The sequence below is a fragment of the Oncorhynchus nerka genome, linkage group LG25 (genome assembly GCF_034236695.1).
Source record: "Oncorhynchus nerka isolate Pitt River linkage group LG25, Oner_Uvic_2.0, whole genome shotgun sequence".
NCBI classification, from domain to species: Eukaryota; Metazoa; Chordata; class Actinopteri; order Salmoniformes; family Salmonidae; genus Oncorhynchus; species Oncorhynchus nerka.
This window is the reverse complement of record NC_088420.1, coordinates 10,600,210-10,614,147: the sequence shown is the minus strand read 5'-3', so window position 1 is coordinate 10,614,147 and position 13,938 is coordinate 10,600,210. Positions and strand designations below refer to the sequence as shown.

Here is a 13,938-nt window from a genome sequence, read left to right as displayed (position 1 = left end):
TGTCTCTACTCTCTGCTCTCAGTCCAGTGTCTCTACTCTCAGTCCAGTGTCTCTACTCTCAGTCCAGTGTCTCTACTCTCTGCTCTCAGTCCAGTGTGTCTCTACTCTCAGTCCAGTGTGTCTCTACTCTCTGCTCTCAGTCCAGTGTCTCTACTCTCTACTCTCAGTCCAGTGTGTCTCTACTCTTAGTCCAGTGTGTCTCTACTCTCAGTCCAGTGTCTCTACTCTCAGTCCAGTGTCTCTCTACTGTCAGTCCAGTGTGTCTCTACTATCACTCCAGTGTCTCTACTCTCAGTCCAGTGTCCCTACTCTCAGTCCAGGGTCTCTACTCTCTGCTCTCAGTCCAGTGTCTCTACTCTCAGTCCAGTGTCCCTACTCTCAGTCCAGGGTCTCTACTCTCTGCTCTCAGTCCAGTGTCTCTACTCTCAGTCCAGTGTCTCTACCCTCTACTCTCAGTCCAGTGTCTATACTCTCTGCTCTCAGTCCAGTGTCTCTACTCTCAGTCCAGTGTCTCTACTCTCAGTACAGTGTGTCTCTACTATCACTCCAGTGTCTCTACTCTCAGTCCAGTGTCTCTACTCTCAGTCCAGTGTCTCTACTCTCAGTCCAGTGTCTCTACTCTCAGTCCAGTGTCTCTACTCTCTGCTCTCAGTCCAGTGTCTCTACTCTGTCCCGTGTCTCTACCCTCTGCTCTCAGTCCAGTGTGTCTCTACTCTCAGTCCAGTGTCTCTACTCTCAGTCCAGTGTGTCTCTACTCTCTATAGACTCTCAGTCCAGTGTGCCTCTACTCTCTATAGACTCTCAGTCCAGTGTGTCTCTACTCTCTATAGACTCTCAGTCCAGTGTGTCTCTACTCTTAGTCCAGTGTCTCTACTCTCAGTCCAGTGTCTCTACTCTCTAATCTCAGTCCTGTGTGTCTACTCTCTACTCTCAGTCCAGTGTGTCTCTACTCTCAGTCCAATGTCTCTACTCTCAGTCCAATGTCTCTACTCTCAGTCCAGTGTGTCTCTACTCTCAGTCCAATGTCTCTACTCTCAGTCCAGTGTGTCTCTAGTCTCAGTCCAGTGTCTCTCTACTCTCAGTCCAGTGTCTCTACTCTCAGTCCAGTGTCTCTACTCTCAGTCCAGTGTCTCTACTCTCTGCTCTCAGTCCAGTGTGTCTCTACTCTCTACTCTAAGTCCAGTGTGTCTCTACTCTCTATAGACTCTCAGTCCAGTGTGTCTCTACTCTCTATAGACTCTCAGTCCAGTGTGTCTCTACTCTTAGTCCAGTGTCTCTACTCTCAGTCCAGTGTCTCTACTCTCTAATCTCAGTCCTGTGTGTCTACTCTCTACTCTCAGTCCAGTGTGTCTCTGCGCTCTACTCTCAGTCCAGTGTGTCTCTACTCTCTATATACTCTCAGTCCAGTGTGTCTCTACTCTCTATAGACTCTCAGTCCAGTGTGTCTCTACTCTTAGTCCAGTGTCTCTACTCTCAGTCCAGTGTCTCTACTCTCTAATCTCAGTCCTGTGTGTCTACTCTCTACTCTCAGTCCAGTGTGTCTCTACTCTCAGTCCAATGTCTCTACTCTCAGTCCAGTGTCTCTATTCTCAGTCCAGTGTCTCTACTCTCTACTCTAAGTCCAGTGTGTCTCTACTCTAAGTCCAGTGTGTCTCTACTTTCTATAGACTCTCAGTCCAGTGTGTCTCTACTCTCTATAGACTCTCAGTCCAGTGTGTCTCTACTCTCTATAGACTCTCAGTCCAGTGTGTCTCTACTCTCTATAGACTCTAGGTCCAGTGTGTCTCTGCGCTCTACTCTCAGTCCAGTGTGTCTCTACTCTCTATAGACTCTCAGTCCAGTGTGTCTCTACTCTCTATAGACTCTCAGTCCAGTGTGTCTCTACTCTCTATAGACTCTCAGTCCAGTGTGTCTCTACTCTCTATAGACTCTCAGTCCAGTGTGTCTCTACTCTCTATAGACTCTAGGTCCAGTGTGTCTCTGCGCTCTACTCTCAGTCCAGTGTGTCTCTACTCTCTATAGACTCTCAGTCCAGTGTGTCTCTGCTCTCTATAGACTCTCAGCCAGTGTGTCTCTGCTCTCTATAGACTCTCAGTCCAGTGTGTCTCTGCTCTCTATAGACTCTCAGTCCAGTGTGTCTCTACTCTCTATAGACTCTCAGTCCAGTGTGTCTCTGCTCTCTATAGACTCTCAGTCCAGTGTGTCTCTACTCTCTATAGACTCTCAGTCCAGTGTGTCTCTACTCTCTATAGACTCTCAGTCCAGTGTGTCTCTACTCTCTATAGACTCTCAGTCCAGTGTGTCTGCCCACAGCTCTCTACTGCCTGAGGTGAAGGATCTGTTTCTGGAGGCAGCCCAGCACAACAGGGACACCGACCCGGACCTGCAGACGGGCCTGGGTGTGTTGTTCAACATTAGCGCGGAGTTCAACAAAGCTGTGGAGGCCTTCAATGCTGCCTTGACGGTGCGGCCAGAGGTAAGACGGCAGTGTAAACACACAAACACTGATTGTCGATCTGACTGAGACGCACCGTACTGTCTCACAACACTGAAACACTGCATCTGACTGAGACGCACCGTACTGTCTCACAACACTGAAACACTGCATCTGACTGAGACGCACCGTACTGTCTCACAACACTGAAACACTGCATCTGACTGAGACGCACCGTACTGTCTCACAACACTGAAACACTGCATCTGACTGAGACGCACCGTACTGTCTCACAACACTGAAACACTGCATCTGACTGAGACGCACCGTACTGTCTCACAACACTGAAACACTGCATCTGACTGAGACGCACCGTACTGTCTCACAACACTGAAACACTGCATCTGACTGAGACGCACCATACTGTCTCACAACACTGAAACACTGCATCCAAACTGGAGAGCTTTGAGCTGAGAAATCCAGTTTCATGAACCCCCATCTGATTCACCCTCCCTGCACTGGTATCTGCCTGGTGCAGCTTCAACCACTATCTTTTAACCCTGTTCCACAGCAGTGGCTGCTAAATCCGCCCCCTCTACATTTGACTTGGTAATGCCCTCTCCCCTGCTGATAACTTAGTGCTGAATACAAGTGGAGATCATGATAGCTTGCTGCTTCGCACAAAAGGCTTGCTGCACCGTATCCCTGTATATGTTGATCTGCCCCCAGGTGGGACACACACAACCATGGAGTCAAGGACGGACGTAGTGATGTAACCGAATCATCCTCAAATGATCCTTGGAACTTAAGCTTTGCTTAGTTTTCACAGGGTGTGTTTTCACAGGGTGATAAAAAAAGTGTGTAAAAACACCATCACACCACAGTACCTACATTACAGTCATTAACACACAAAACATACAGGGGAATAACTCGCAAATGATGCACTCCTCTCATACATGTTATATTGTGTCGATTCCAAGGATGCCGTTTTTAATCGCAGACAAAATTCTACTTCATTTTATTTGCAAATCTTCTCTACCAAAGCAGGCACTGTTCCTTTCTGATTGGACTTCCCATTACATTACACAACAATTAAAGCATTAGCAGTAGCATCTGATGGAAAACAATAAAAAAAAATCACACCCCACTAACCTTACAACAAACATCTCAGTCGACAGTGGCTGGGTTCACAGACCGCAAACTGTCTGAAACCAAATGTCAAAACCAACCACTATCCTACATGTCACCATTCTGTTCCTCCGGCTTTGACTCCTACCCACTGTATGACCCCTCCAGGACTACCTGCTGTGGAACCGCCTGGGGGCCACGCTGGCTAACGGGGACCGCAGCGAGGAGGCGGTAGAGGCCTACACCCGAGCCCTGGAGCTCCAGCCGGGCTTCATTAGATCCCGTTACAACCTGGGCATCAGCTGCATCAACCTAGGAGCACACCGGTGGGTGAGCAGGGGGGTGGGGGGTGGAGAAGGGTCTAACTAAGAGCCAGCTGGTGCTCTCTAAAACAGCACCTGGCACCGCAGCAGAGGGCTTTGAGTTTCTGCTCTGGTGGAGTCAGTGGAGTGAGGTGAGGTGGGGACACTGAGTAACATTGAGCCTAATAATGCCATCTCTTACAGTTCAACCAACTATAATGTTGCAAGTAACAGCAAAGTCTCTGTTTGAAAATTTATCAAACACATTGGGCCTGAACCTAGTAACAGTCGCTTTAATGTAGGTCATCATGGTAGCAAACTAATCACATGGTTCTCCAACGGTCAAACCTTCCCTTTGTCTTTTAGGGAGGCGGCCAGTAACTTCCTAACAGCCCTGAGTCTGCAGAGGAAGAGCCGTAGTCAGCAGCTCTCGCAACAGGTCATGTCGGGGAACATCTGGGCCGCCCTGCGGATAGCCCTCTCCATGATGGACCAGCCGGAGCTCTTCCAGGCAGCCAACATCGGAGACTTGGACCTCCTCATGAAAGCCTTCAACCTGGACATGTGAGTGGAGATGGGCCTTGGAGACAAGTCTCTACTCTCCTACCAACAGGCCTTGGAGACGAGCTCTTCTCTCCTACCAACAGGCCTTGGAGACGAGCCTCTTCTCTCCTACCAATAGGCCTTGGAGACAAGTCTCTACTCTCCTACCAACAGGCCTTGAAGACAAGTCTCTACTCTCCTACCAACAGGCCTTGGAGATGAGCCTCTTCTCTCCTACCAACAGGCCTTGGAGACGAGCCTCTTCTCTCCTACCAACAGGCCTTGGAGACGAGTCTCTTCTCTCCTACCAACAGGCCTGGGAGAAGAGTCTCTACACTCCTATCAACAGGCCTGGGAGAAGAGTCTCTACACTCCTATCAACAGGCCTGGGAGAAGAGTCTCTACACTCCTATCAACAGGCCTGGGAGAAGAGTCTCTACACTCCTACCAAATGCCAAAAACCCAAAGTGTACAGTTGGAAAGAGCTGTTTTGTCCAGTTAATGACGAGTGTGTGGTCTATTTTGGCGAGCACTACAACATCTTTACTACTCCTCAGTACCTCTGCAGTCTTCTTGAGTACTGCATGTGCTCGAAGAGTCTATTTTGCGATGGATTTGCACTGCAATTTGTGATTTCCCCGAAGAGCACAAGGACGGGCAAAGACTGTACAAGTAATGCCTTAGAGAACACAGTAATTAAAACTAACTCATTGGAACTGAGCAAGAGAGAGAAAGAGAAATACTGAGAATGCTTTTGCTGAACAGTGTTGAGGGTTGACAAGAACGGTTTCCTCATCCAGATACTTTTAGAGTGTCCGGATTATCACACTGACCTAAAGGAAGGATTTAGTGAGTAAAATCAATAAAGACTACACCATAAGCCGTGGGACTCGGAGACAGTTTTCAGCAAGAATCAATATTCTTTTTTGGGGGGTTGGTTTTATCCTCTTTTCTGTGAGGAACAACACTGCATGGAAACTAAAGCATGTTCCTAAATGGATTCGGTGGCACTTGCCTGAACCTAAAAGCTTAGAACCTTTTTTCCTTACTTGGGACTCTGCACTTTGAAAAACAAACAGATAAGTTCCTCTTATCTTAATGAAACGAGACAGATTGTAAAAGCATTACCTTAAACGCATGCTAAAACGAAATTGATTTACACCATTTTTATGGCAACCAATGTAAGCCATTTTCAGATTCATTTTTGACTTCCTCGAATACCTGACATCCTCCGAATTCTTCACGTTTTGTGGTGTTTCCAGCTCCTCATTTCACTTTACCCTAACTGGTTTGAGAGAAGCACTCATTAGCTGGACAAGATGGACCCGTATTTTTCCCTCAGAGCTGGTAATGTACTTCACACGTGTCAGAAAACACTTCCTGTTTTGAATCTGTTCATGTTGGTGGTGATGGCTGGGATGACCTTTAAAACTATTCACTCAGGTCACATGACTAATGACTAAATCGAAGGATTAAGCGTGGTAGCGAATGGATTTTAGAGGCCTTACACTCTTTTCTAGAATACAGAATCTTTATGTGTAATATGCTGTATTGTTTATCAAAGGCAGCACAAAGGCCACTTCGTTAAAGGTTATAAAACATGACATCAGCTCATGTCAGCTCACTGACTTGCCTAGTTAAATAAAGGTTAAATAAAATTTAAAATTTAAAAAATGTCCACGTCAGCTTTACCTAGTTCACACAGTGACATATCTACATGTTCCCATACAAGCATTTTATGTATGAGGTTTTTTGCTATACTAATGAATGTCATACATAACAAAGTGTTACCAAAATATTCCCCTGAAATAAAGACAAAAGAACTATATCCTCTTATGAGAGAGTACTACTCTACAATATTCCTACTATGAGAGAATTCTACTCTAAACACTATCCCTTTAAGTGTGCTTAGTCGCTAGATGGCTGAGTAGTGTGCTTAGTCGCTAGATGGCTGAGTAGTGTGCTTAGTCGCTAGATGGCTGAGTAGTGTGCTTAGTCGCTAGATGGCTGAGTAGTGTGCTTAGTCGCTAGATGGCTGAGTAGTCTAGAAGTGTTAGTAATTGGATATGTAGATGGGTGAGCCGGTCAAGGATCGATTCAGACTAAGTGGTAAATTTTATGACAAGTAAACAGTTTATTCAGTGTGAAAATATGTAGTACAGCGTAATTACGGCTCTTCCGTTAGTTCGTGTGGAACGGCAGGCAGAGAGAGCGTAAACAGTCAGCACAGCTCTTATATACGTCACAGAAAGTAGGTTGACCCTAGGAAGATCGGATCTCCGGATTGGTTCGGCTGGTTGTAGTCTGTAGTCTTCCGCCATTGGCTCAGTTGTCTGGCCGTCATCGTAGGATCTTCTTCGGGCACACAGTGTTCGGTTAAAAAAGGGAGATTATGTGTGTAATGTGGGAGCTATCCTGTAGGGGACCCCACAGGCTTTACTGTGAAAATACGTTGCTATGTGTTGTCTCAGTTATAACAATGCAATAGCCATGTATTTAGCAGTAGGTTGGTCTCCTGCATAATAGCAATTCTTTACAGAAGCGTCACAGATGTTAGTTTGCATGTCACTCTGGAAAACACATGCCACCATCATATCCACCACGGTACTGTAGCAAGACAACCACTGTACTGTAGCATTGCACTGGCGTGTTAACCTGTCGGGCCTACTGTTCGAACGAACAAATGTGTTTGATTCAAGGATCCTCTGCAAAAGGTCAAGTTTTATACTGCCATTTTTTTATTATACAATGTCCCTGCCTGAGTCAATGTCCCTGCCTGAATCAATGGACCAAAAGGAAAAGTCTATCTTTGCTTTGAGAGAATGCTATCAGGGTCTGGCAGAGACACCATCGCCATGACAATTAAATCTCCCAAAAATTGTACCGCTTTGATGTCATGCATGGTTTGTATCAGCCAAGGGGATTGGGGAAATCTATCAGAAGACAAAAAAAACAACAACAAAAAAAGTTGGCCAGTTGTTGCTTTATGACTAAGAACTTTTCATTCTCCATTTAAGTTTATGGGTATTTAGGGAAAGGTTTGGCTCGTCAATGGGGCGAATAATTCCATGCAGACGAGAACACATGGAAACTGCCATTCACACTAGCCAAAGCCTTCAGGTTTAGTAACCTTGGTGTGTGAAAAGGAGGTTAATTTCATTTCAAACTCATCTCCATACATTCGGTTGAGGCTGGCTTGTAGAGAGTGGTGGGGGGGGCTGTAATGTCAGATTCATGTTCTACTACTGCCATCTGCTGAAAAATTTACTTTGAATTTCTCCTAAAGACGTTCTTGTTATGCCACCATACCCAAATTCAAGTTTACAGAGTGGTCCCCTTGCTGGGTAAATGGAATTGAAAAACAGATTAATTTCAGTATTTTTTTCTATTGAATCTATTCCACTCAAAAATGATCTGAAAACGTAATGAATATTATTTTTCCACACAGGGAAATGGTTGGAACAGTCCAGTAGCAAATGCAAGAGGAGGAAAACAGAGAAGTCTTTTGTGTATGGAATCACTGTTGAAAACATCAAGGAGCCAGAGCCAACTGCAGAGACACAGCACATATGTGCACACTGCTGGCAATCTGCATAGGAGGCTAGCTTTGAAGACCAGAAAACACATCGGCGGACTGTACAACGTCAAAGGCAACTGGGCCAACACGTTATGGCATCCTTCCATTTATTAATGAATTTAGTCTGTTGCCCAACTACCCCAACAAGATGATATTCCTTCACTCCCACCCAGCGAGCAAAGGCGGTTGAGATCTAGTTGTAACCAATCATGATCGTCACTGCGATCATGATTGACTACGTCTTAGTGAGTCATAGAACGATGGCTGACAACTCTACACTGTAGATGTATATGGAAAATAGTATTGAGAACAGAATTGTTTTTATTCCAAAGTGCATAATTTACAGAAAATGTTTTCTGGCCCCATGCCTCCTAGTTGCCCTTACTGTCAGCAGCATATACACTGTAGTACAATGCTGAACCAGGATTTACTGTATCAAGTGATTTCTTCAAAATCACTCTGATTTCTTATGGTCTAGTAATCCTGTGCTTTTTGAACAAAAATAAATGTAGTTATGTAGAAGATTAAATTATTTTTTTAACAGTTTTTGAATTATTGGATTACCAACTATATATATATATATATATATATTAATTACTGTAGAATTTATATTGATATATATATATATATATTAATTACTGTAGAATTTATATTGATGTGTGTTGAGTTAGGATGCCCAAAGTACCTTTTCTAGAACAGTTGACCTTCTCAGGTGTGATGACCTAGCTACACCTAACATACTCCAGGTTGAATGCATGCTAGATCTTCTATGCTTTATTTTGAATGATCTTATATTTTCATGCATGCAGTGCTTTTCTTTCACCTAATTCTAAAAACAAAATATAGCATGATGTTACATAGCAATATTTTTCCAATCCACTTTTAAAACATCTTCATTTTATGAAATGTAACATACCTATTGTATATTGTGCACAACATACAATAACAAAACATTTGCAGTGAATCTGGAGAGAAACCAAAAGTAGTGCTCTCTAACTGATTACCGAGTGCAGGTCTCGGCCCACACGCCAACCGTTTGGCTAAAGGGTTTCGGATCCTCTCAGGCGTGTATACAACTGAATGACTACAACACTTCCTGCTCAGTGTAATAGCATTAAGTCCTACAGTTTTCAATAATTTCTCTATGTCTCGTGTACGATACATTTCATTGTACCCTGCTGGTTTACTCTGGTTTGTTTCTATAGCTGATATACAAGTATGAATAGATCTATTAATATTTTTGATGCCTTAAAAAAAATGAAATACTTTACAGTGTACCAACAATGCATAATAAATACTCTCCCGATGTACCTAAAACACTAGTCAAGCATCAACACCTTTCAGACATATGATATGAAAGTTGTCTTTTAAAATAAACTTGTAATATATTCAAAGTGTCTCTTTATATTTGTTTTTGAATATATATTTTATCATCGCATCGACTGCATGTCTACCAACGTGCATGTATTACATTGTTCGGTACTTTATACGGCAACTCTCCTTTCCTACTAAATCACAACCACCTCATTTATAAAATAAAATAAACGTATATATAAAAAAAAACAGTACTCAATTAAAATGTTACATGAAATGCATGCTATTCTACTGTTTATGAAGTAAAGAACTGGAGAAGCCAAGAAATTGGACCCCTTGAGGAATTGTCATCATGATGAACCATAACCACGCTTGTTTCTCACTGACGAAACACTGTGTCAAGTGTCCAAAATGTCAAGAAATATGCAGTTTATTTGACAGTACCAGCGGATATATTGTTGTGATAACCATGTATTCACATATTCCATTACAATACTGATATCCCAAACAATATTTGGATAAATACATACATTACAAAAGTCTACTTTAAATAATCCCTTCAGGGAATCTGTATGTAATGAAAACTACAGAATTGGCCAAAAAGAAGAAGAAAAAGGAGTAAAAACAGGTGAAGTACCATTGACCATTTAGTTCAATTACATTAGAAAACGCACAAATACAATTGTACAATCCAAATGACTGAAAGTCAACTTTTAGTGCACATGCGGACAGTACGAAGGCGTTTTGTGACACAAAAGGTGAACCGTTAGTTACCATTCACAACCTCGGGAGATAGAGCGAGTGGTGGAGAGGGAGAGACAGAGATGATGGAGGGCTGAGAAAAAAAAAGGCAGAAGACGAAGGCCTAGATTTAAAATCAGATCAACACTGCATAGCTGGTGTTTTGGCCATGTCGGAGATGTAACTGTATCAGAGCTGGCAAACCGGTGAGCAAGCGGTTCGTGTGGTCATTGTCACGAAGCCACACCCATTCGCGTTAAAGTTCACAATGAGAAAGCAAGCCTAGGCTATATAGAAATAATGACTCAAATTCATATTATGGAATAATATCAGCCTAATTGAGGTGTAGGTTACAACACACATTCCAGTATTCAAACTTGTAAAAAGGCTACATGGGATTATTACTAATGCGACATCCAATGTCCACGATCGGTTTAACGCCGGGAGACGTTTGCAGATTTGACAGCGCCAACGTAGTTACACCTCCGACATCGCCTAAATAAAAACAATGAAACTGCTATTCAGTTGTCGGTTATTGCGGGTTAAGGCAGAACTGATAGAATCTAGCCCCAGACATCCTACATAACAAATATATCCACTGTAAATGAAGGTGAGAGGTCACCCTGCCAGCCTAAAAGAGGATGAGTGCCAAGGTGGGAGGAGCCCCTGTAGAGGACAAATGTAAAGAACTAGAATGCATAGAACACCCTCCCTCAGTAATCAGATGGGGAGGCAGGTAGCCTAGTGGTTGGACTAGTAACTGGAAGGTTGCAAAATCGAATCCCCGAGCTGACGAATCTGTCGTTCTGCCCCTGAACAAGGCAGTTAACCCAGGCCATCATTGAAAATAAGAATTTGTTCTTAACTGACTTTCCTAGTAAAATAAACAAATAAAAAATACCTTTGGCAGTGAAGTAGGCCTGGTTATACAAAGGGCCACTAGGACCCTTGGCAATCTACATGGAAAAGAGGAGGGATTCACTCTATACATTCTATCTCTATAAGAAAAACAATCACATGTGGAAGGGAGATTGCAGTAACACAAAGACTTACATAGAGACCATAAAGAATCCCCACTGCACAGGCAAATTACACAACAGCAAATTATCAAGGAGTGTCTGACAAGGATGGGAGATCTTGAGGGGGAAGGCTCTAGTAAATCAAAACCATTTTCTGGGTTCCTGGTGTGGGTCCAAAAACATGATTCATCCTGCACAGCAAGAAAGTATGTTTGACTTTATATGCAGTTTTAGTTTCTTTCATATCACCCTTCGTGTTGTGGAGTGCTTTAATTTAATTGAGAAGTATTAAAATGCAAAAAAAATCATGTTGACTTTTTCAAGAAACCTGTAAGTATTCTTTGATTGGCTAGTTCCCCAGGTAAGTATTTTGATTGAATAGTGCCCCAGGTAAGTATTCTTTGATTGGCTAGTTCCCCAGGTAAGTATTTTGATTGAATAGTGCCCCAGGTAACAATTATTTGATTGGATAGTGCCGCAGGTAAGTAGTCTTTGATTGGCTAGTGTCCCAGGTAATTATTCTTAGAAAGAAAATAAAAAATATGAGAGGGTTTTTGATATGTAACATTGCACTCCACTACCTTGTCGATATGTAATGAACTGTAGGCAACACTTTGTTTGTACAACTACGCCGGTCGACAAACTGTCTTCGATAGAGTGGCTGTATAGGCTCAGGAGAAGAAGACATCCTAGTGACTCGGTGCATGAGCAGAGAGTCTTTGAGCAAATGCTGAATACAGTATCAATAGATACACAAGGGTTGGTGACTATGCGTCAGTAAGGTCTTTGATATGTGATAGATTTGAGCATTAAAGCTGAAGATAGGTTTTGGTTGCAGTGAGCACCATAAGGAATACATTCAGGACTGCTCCACGTCATAAAAGCAGGAGAACGCATTCTGAAACAAGCGGTAGATCACAACCTACAGTACATGGTGTATTCTCAAGGGATGAGATTCCATCCCAGTGCATATTGCTATAATAATAACGTAACACAAGTTGGATGTGTTCAGATGCATACCATTCTGCATTTAAAAAGATGGTGGCGTATCGAATATGAATACAAAACAAGGTAACATTTAAGGACTACCATAACGGGAAAAAGTTTACCTCATGAGTTAGTGTGTTGTCTGTCCTTCCACAAAAAAATGTAATCAAATTAGGCGAGCAACCAAAGTAGATCTCCTTAGAATACTGTATACAAAATATTTCTAGATATTATGCAAAACTGGGGTGGGCCTTTTATCTAAAGGATTAAAATAAAATAAAAATTCTGCATTGCTAGTCACCATGGCCAATCTGATCTGAGGAAAACGGCAATCCAAGGCATGTTTCACTTATGTGTAGAATTATATGTGAAGCAACAACGGTATGAATACAGTACGAGTAAATCGCAACATGGTCTGAAAATAAAACACATTCAGCCCATGGCTTTTACCACATTCAAGAGAAGCAAATACATCCGTTTGTGGTATTTGAGCCAAGGTAGCTGCTATGCTAGTGCTCTGTTTCTCTGTGAAAAGCAAGGATATAAAATAATCTGTCGAAAAGTGCTTTCAGATTTCAATATAAAAACAACATTCTGTTCTCGTGGGAAATTAAATGAACTTGACTCAACTTGATACGTCCAATTGTTACCGTTTCTCCTCTGAATCCCAGAAAAAGCAGGATGTCATCAGCAAGTCAAAACCAGACAGATATGCGACTATTATGACACCATCAGTACGTACATCGGACTCTCCAATAAGGATATTACATATTAATGGATTCCCATGTGTAAGTGTTCATCATAGACGAGAGCGTTTTTTCAAATGTGTTTCCTTATTCTGAAACTTGCTTATGCTGCCCATTTCTCTGAATTCAATGCCATTACGTTAAAGGAAAATATCACTAAGAAAACTGTTTTAGTATTCGTTGCATTACGCCACATTTGATACATTCCCAAAATGTTTTGTATTTCCGCGATCAAGCTTTCAAGATCTAGAACTGTCAAAACACAGTATGATGTGTTTTTTCATCATATGATTTGTCCTAAATAAAAATGTATCAACCCCTACAAAAAAGTCCATTAATTATAATCCACACAATTCACATTTCCAGTTGCTACAGGATTATTTTCCTGCTGTGGTCAAATTAAGATCCTACATCTGTACATGCAAAGCTCCCAGCAGCATTGAGCAGCTTTGTGATTTTTTTTGTTGAGTTTCACTTCAGAGAGTTTTAGTTCCTGGCAGTGATGCGTAACCACTTCAGGACCATGCTCCACGTTTATAAAACGTAGCACTTCATTAATAAAAATACTGGCACAGTAGCTGAAGGCATAGAAAATGAATAGCACGATCTGATAGGCTAATACTATAGGTGTAGAGCACTCCAATAACAAGAATTGCACACATCCCTCTGTACCAACACCGTAGACAAAATAACATGTTTCAATACACAAAAGCACACGATTTTCACAGTGACATACAAAAAATACCCACATTGCTTTCCCTTTTTTTTGACTGCACTTGAAGTATGGAAGCATTTTCCTGTTGCTCTTGAGTGACTTGGATGAGTTGAGTGGCTTCCTTTGTTTCATGGCTGGTCTGAGGTGTTTCCATGGTTTCCACTGATGTCATGGTTGTCCTCTGTTTTCCAGGCTGTGGTTCTCTAAGGTTGGAGGGTTGAGTGGAGGGGGTTCTAGCAGCTAGACAGCTGACGGTAAAGGGGGGGGGGATAGGTCTAGCAGCTAGACAGCCGACGGTAAAAGTAGATGTAGCCCAAGTCTTTTGGAGGCCTTTCTGACAAACACACTTTATGGTCATTGAAGATCACCCATCTGACATAGGGGTGGAATAAAGCATAGGTAACACATTGTGTTAAATCCTCATCTTATACG

General features: G+C 42.6%; 2 protein-coding genes across 6 annotated transcripts in view; one reads left to right on the top strand and one right to left on the bottom strand.

Annotated features, from left to right (window-relative positions):
- Window positions 1-9,385, top strand: part of LOC115109033 (PEX5-related protein-like) — a 187,585-nt gene extending 178,200 nt beyond the window's left edge. For 3 of the 4 annotated variants that reach the window (XM_029633584.2, XM_029633583.2, XM_029633581.2), the window contains 4 exons: window positions 2,314-2,476; window positions 3,731-3,888; window positions 4,231-4,428; window positions 7,856-9,385. In XM_029633584.2, coding sequence (XP_029489444.1) covers window positions 2,314-2,476; window positions 3,731-3,888; window positions 4,231-4,428; window positions 7,856-7,880 — 544 coding nt within the window. In that variant the 3' untranslated portion in view covers window positions 7,881-9,385. Of the gene's footprint in view, window positions 1-2,313; window positions 2,477-3,730; window positions 3,889-4,230; window positions 5,755-7,855 lie in introns of all 4 variants that reach the window. The other variant, XR_003860468.2, reaches the window with a different exon arrangement.
- Window positions 9,386-9,712: 327 nt separating this feature from the next.
- The window catches only part of LOC115109034 (ubiquitin carboxyl-terminal hydrolase 13-like), a 40,904-nt gene continuing 36,678 nt past the window's right edge, over window positions 9,713-13,938 (bottom strand). For both annotated transcript variants that reach the window (XM_029633585.2, XM_029633586.2), the window contains exon 21: window positions 9,713-13,878. In XM_029633585.2, the coding sequence (XP_029489445.1) occupies window positions 13,782-13,878 (97 nt within the window). In that variant the 3' untranslated portion in view covers window positions 9,713-13,781. The remainder of the gene's footprint in view (window positions 13,879-13,938) is intronic.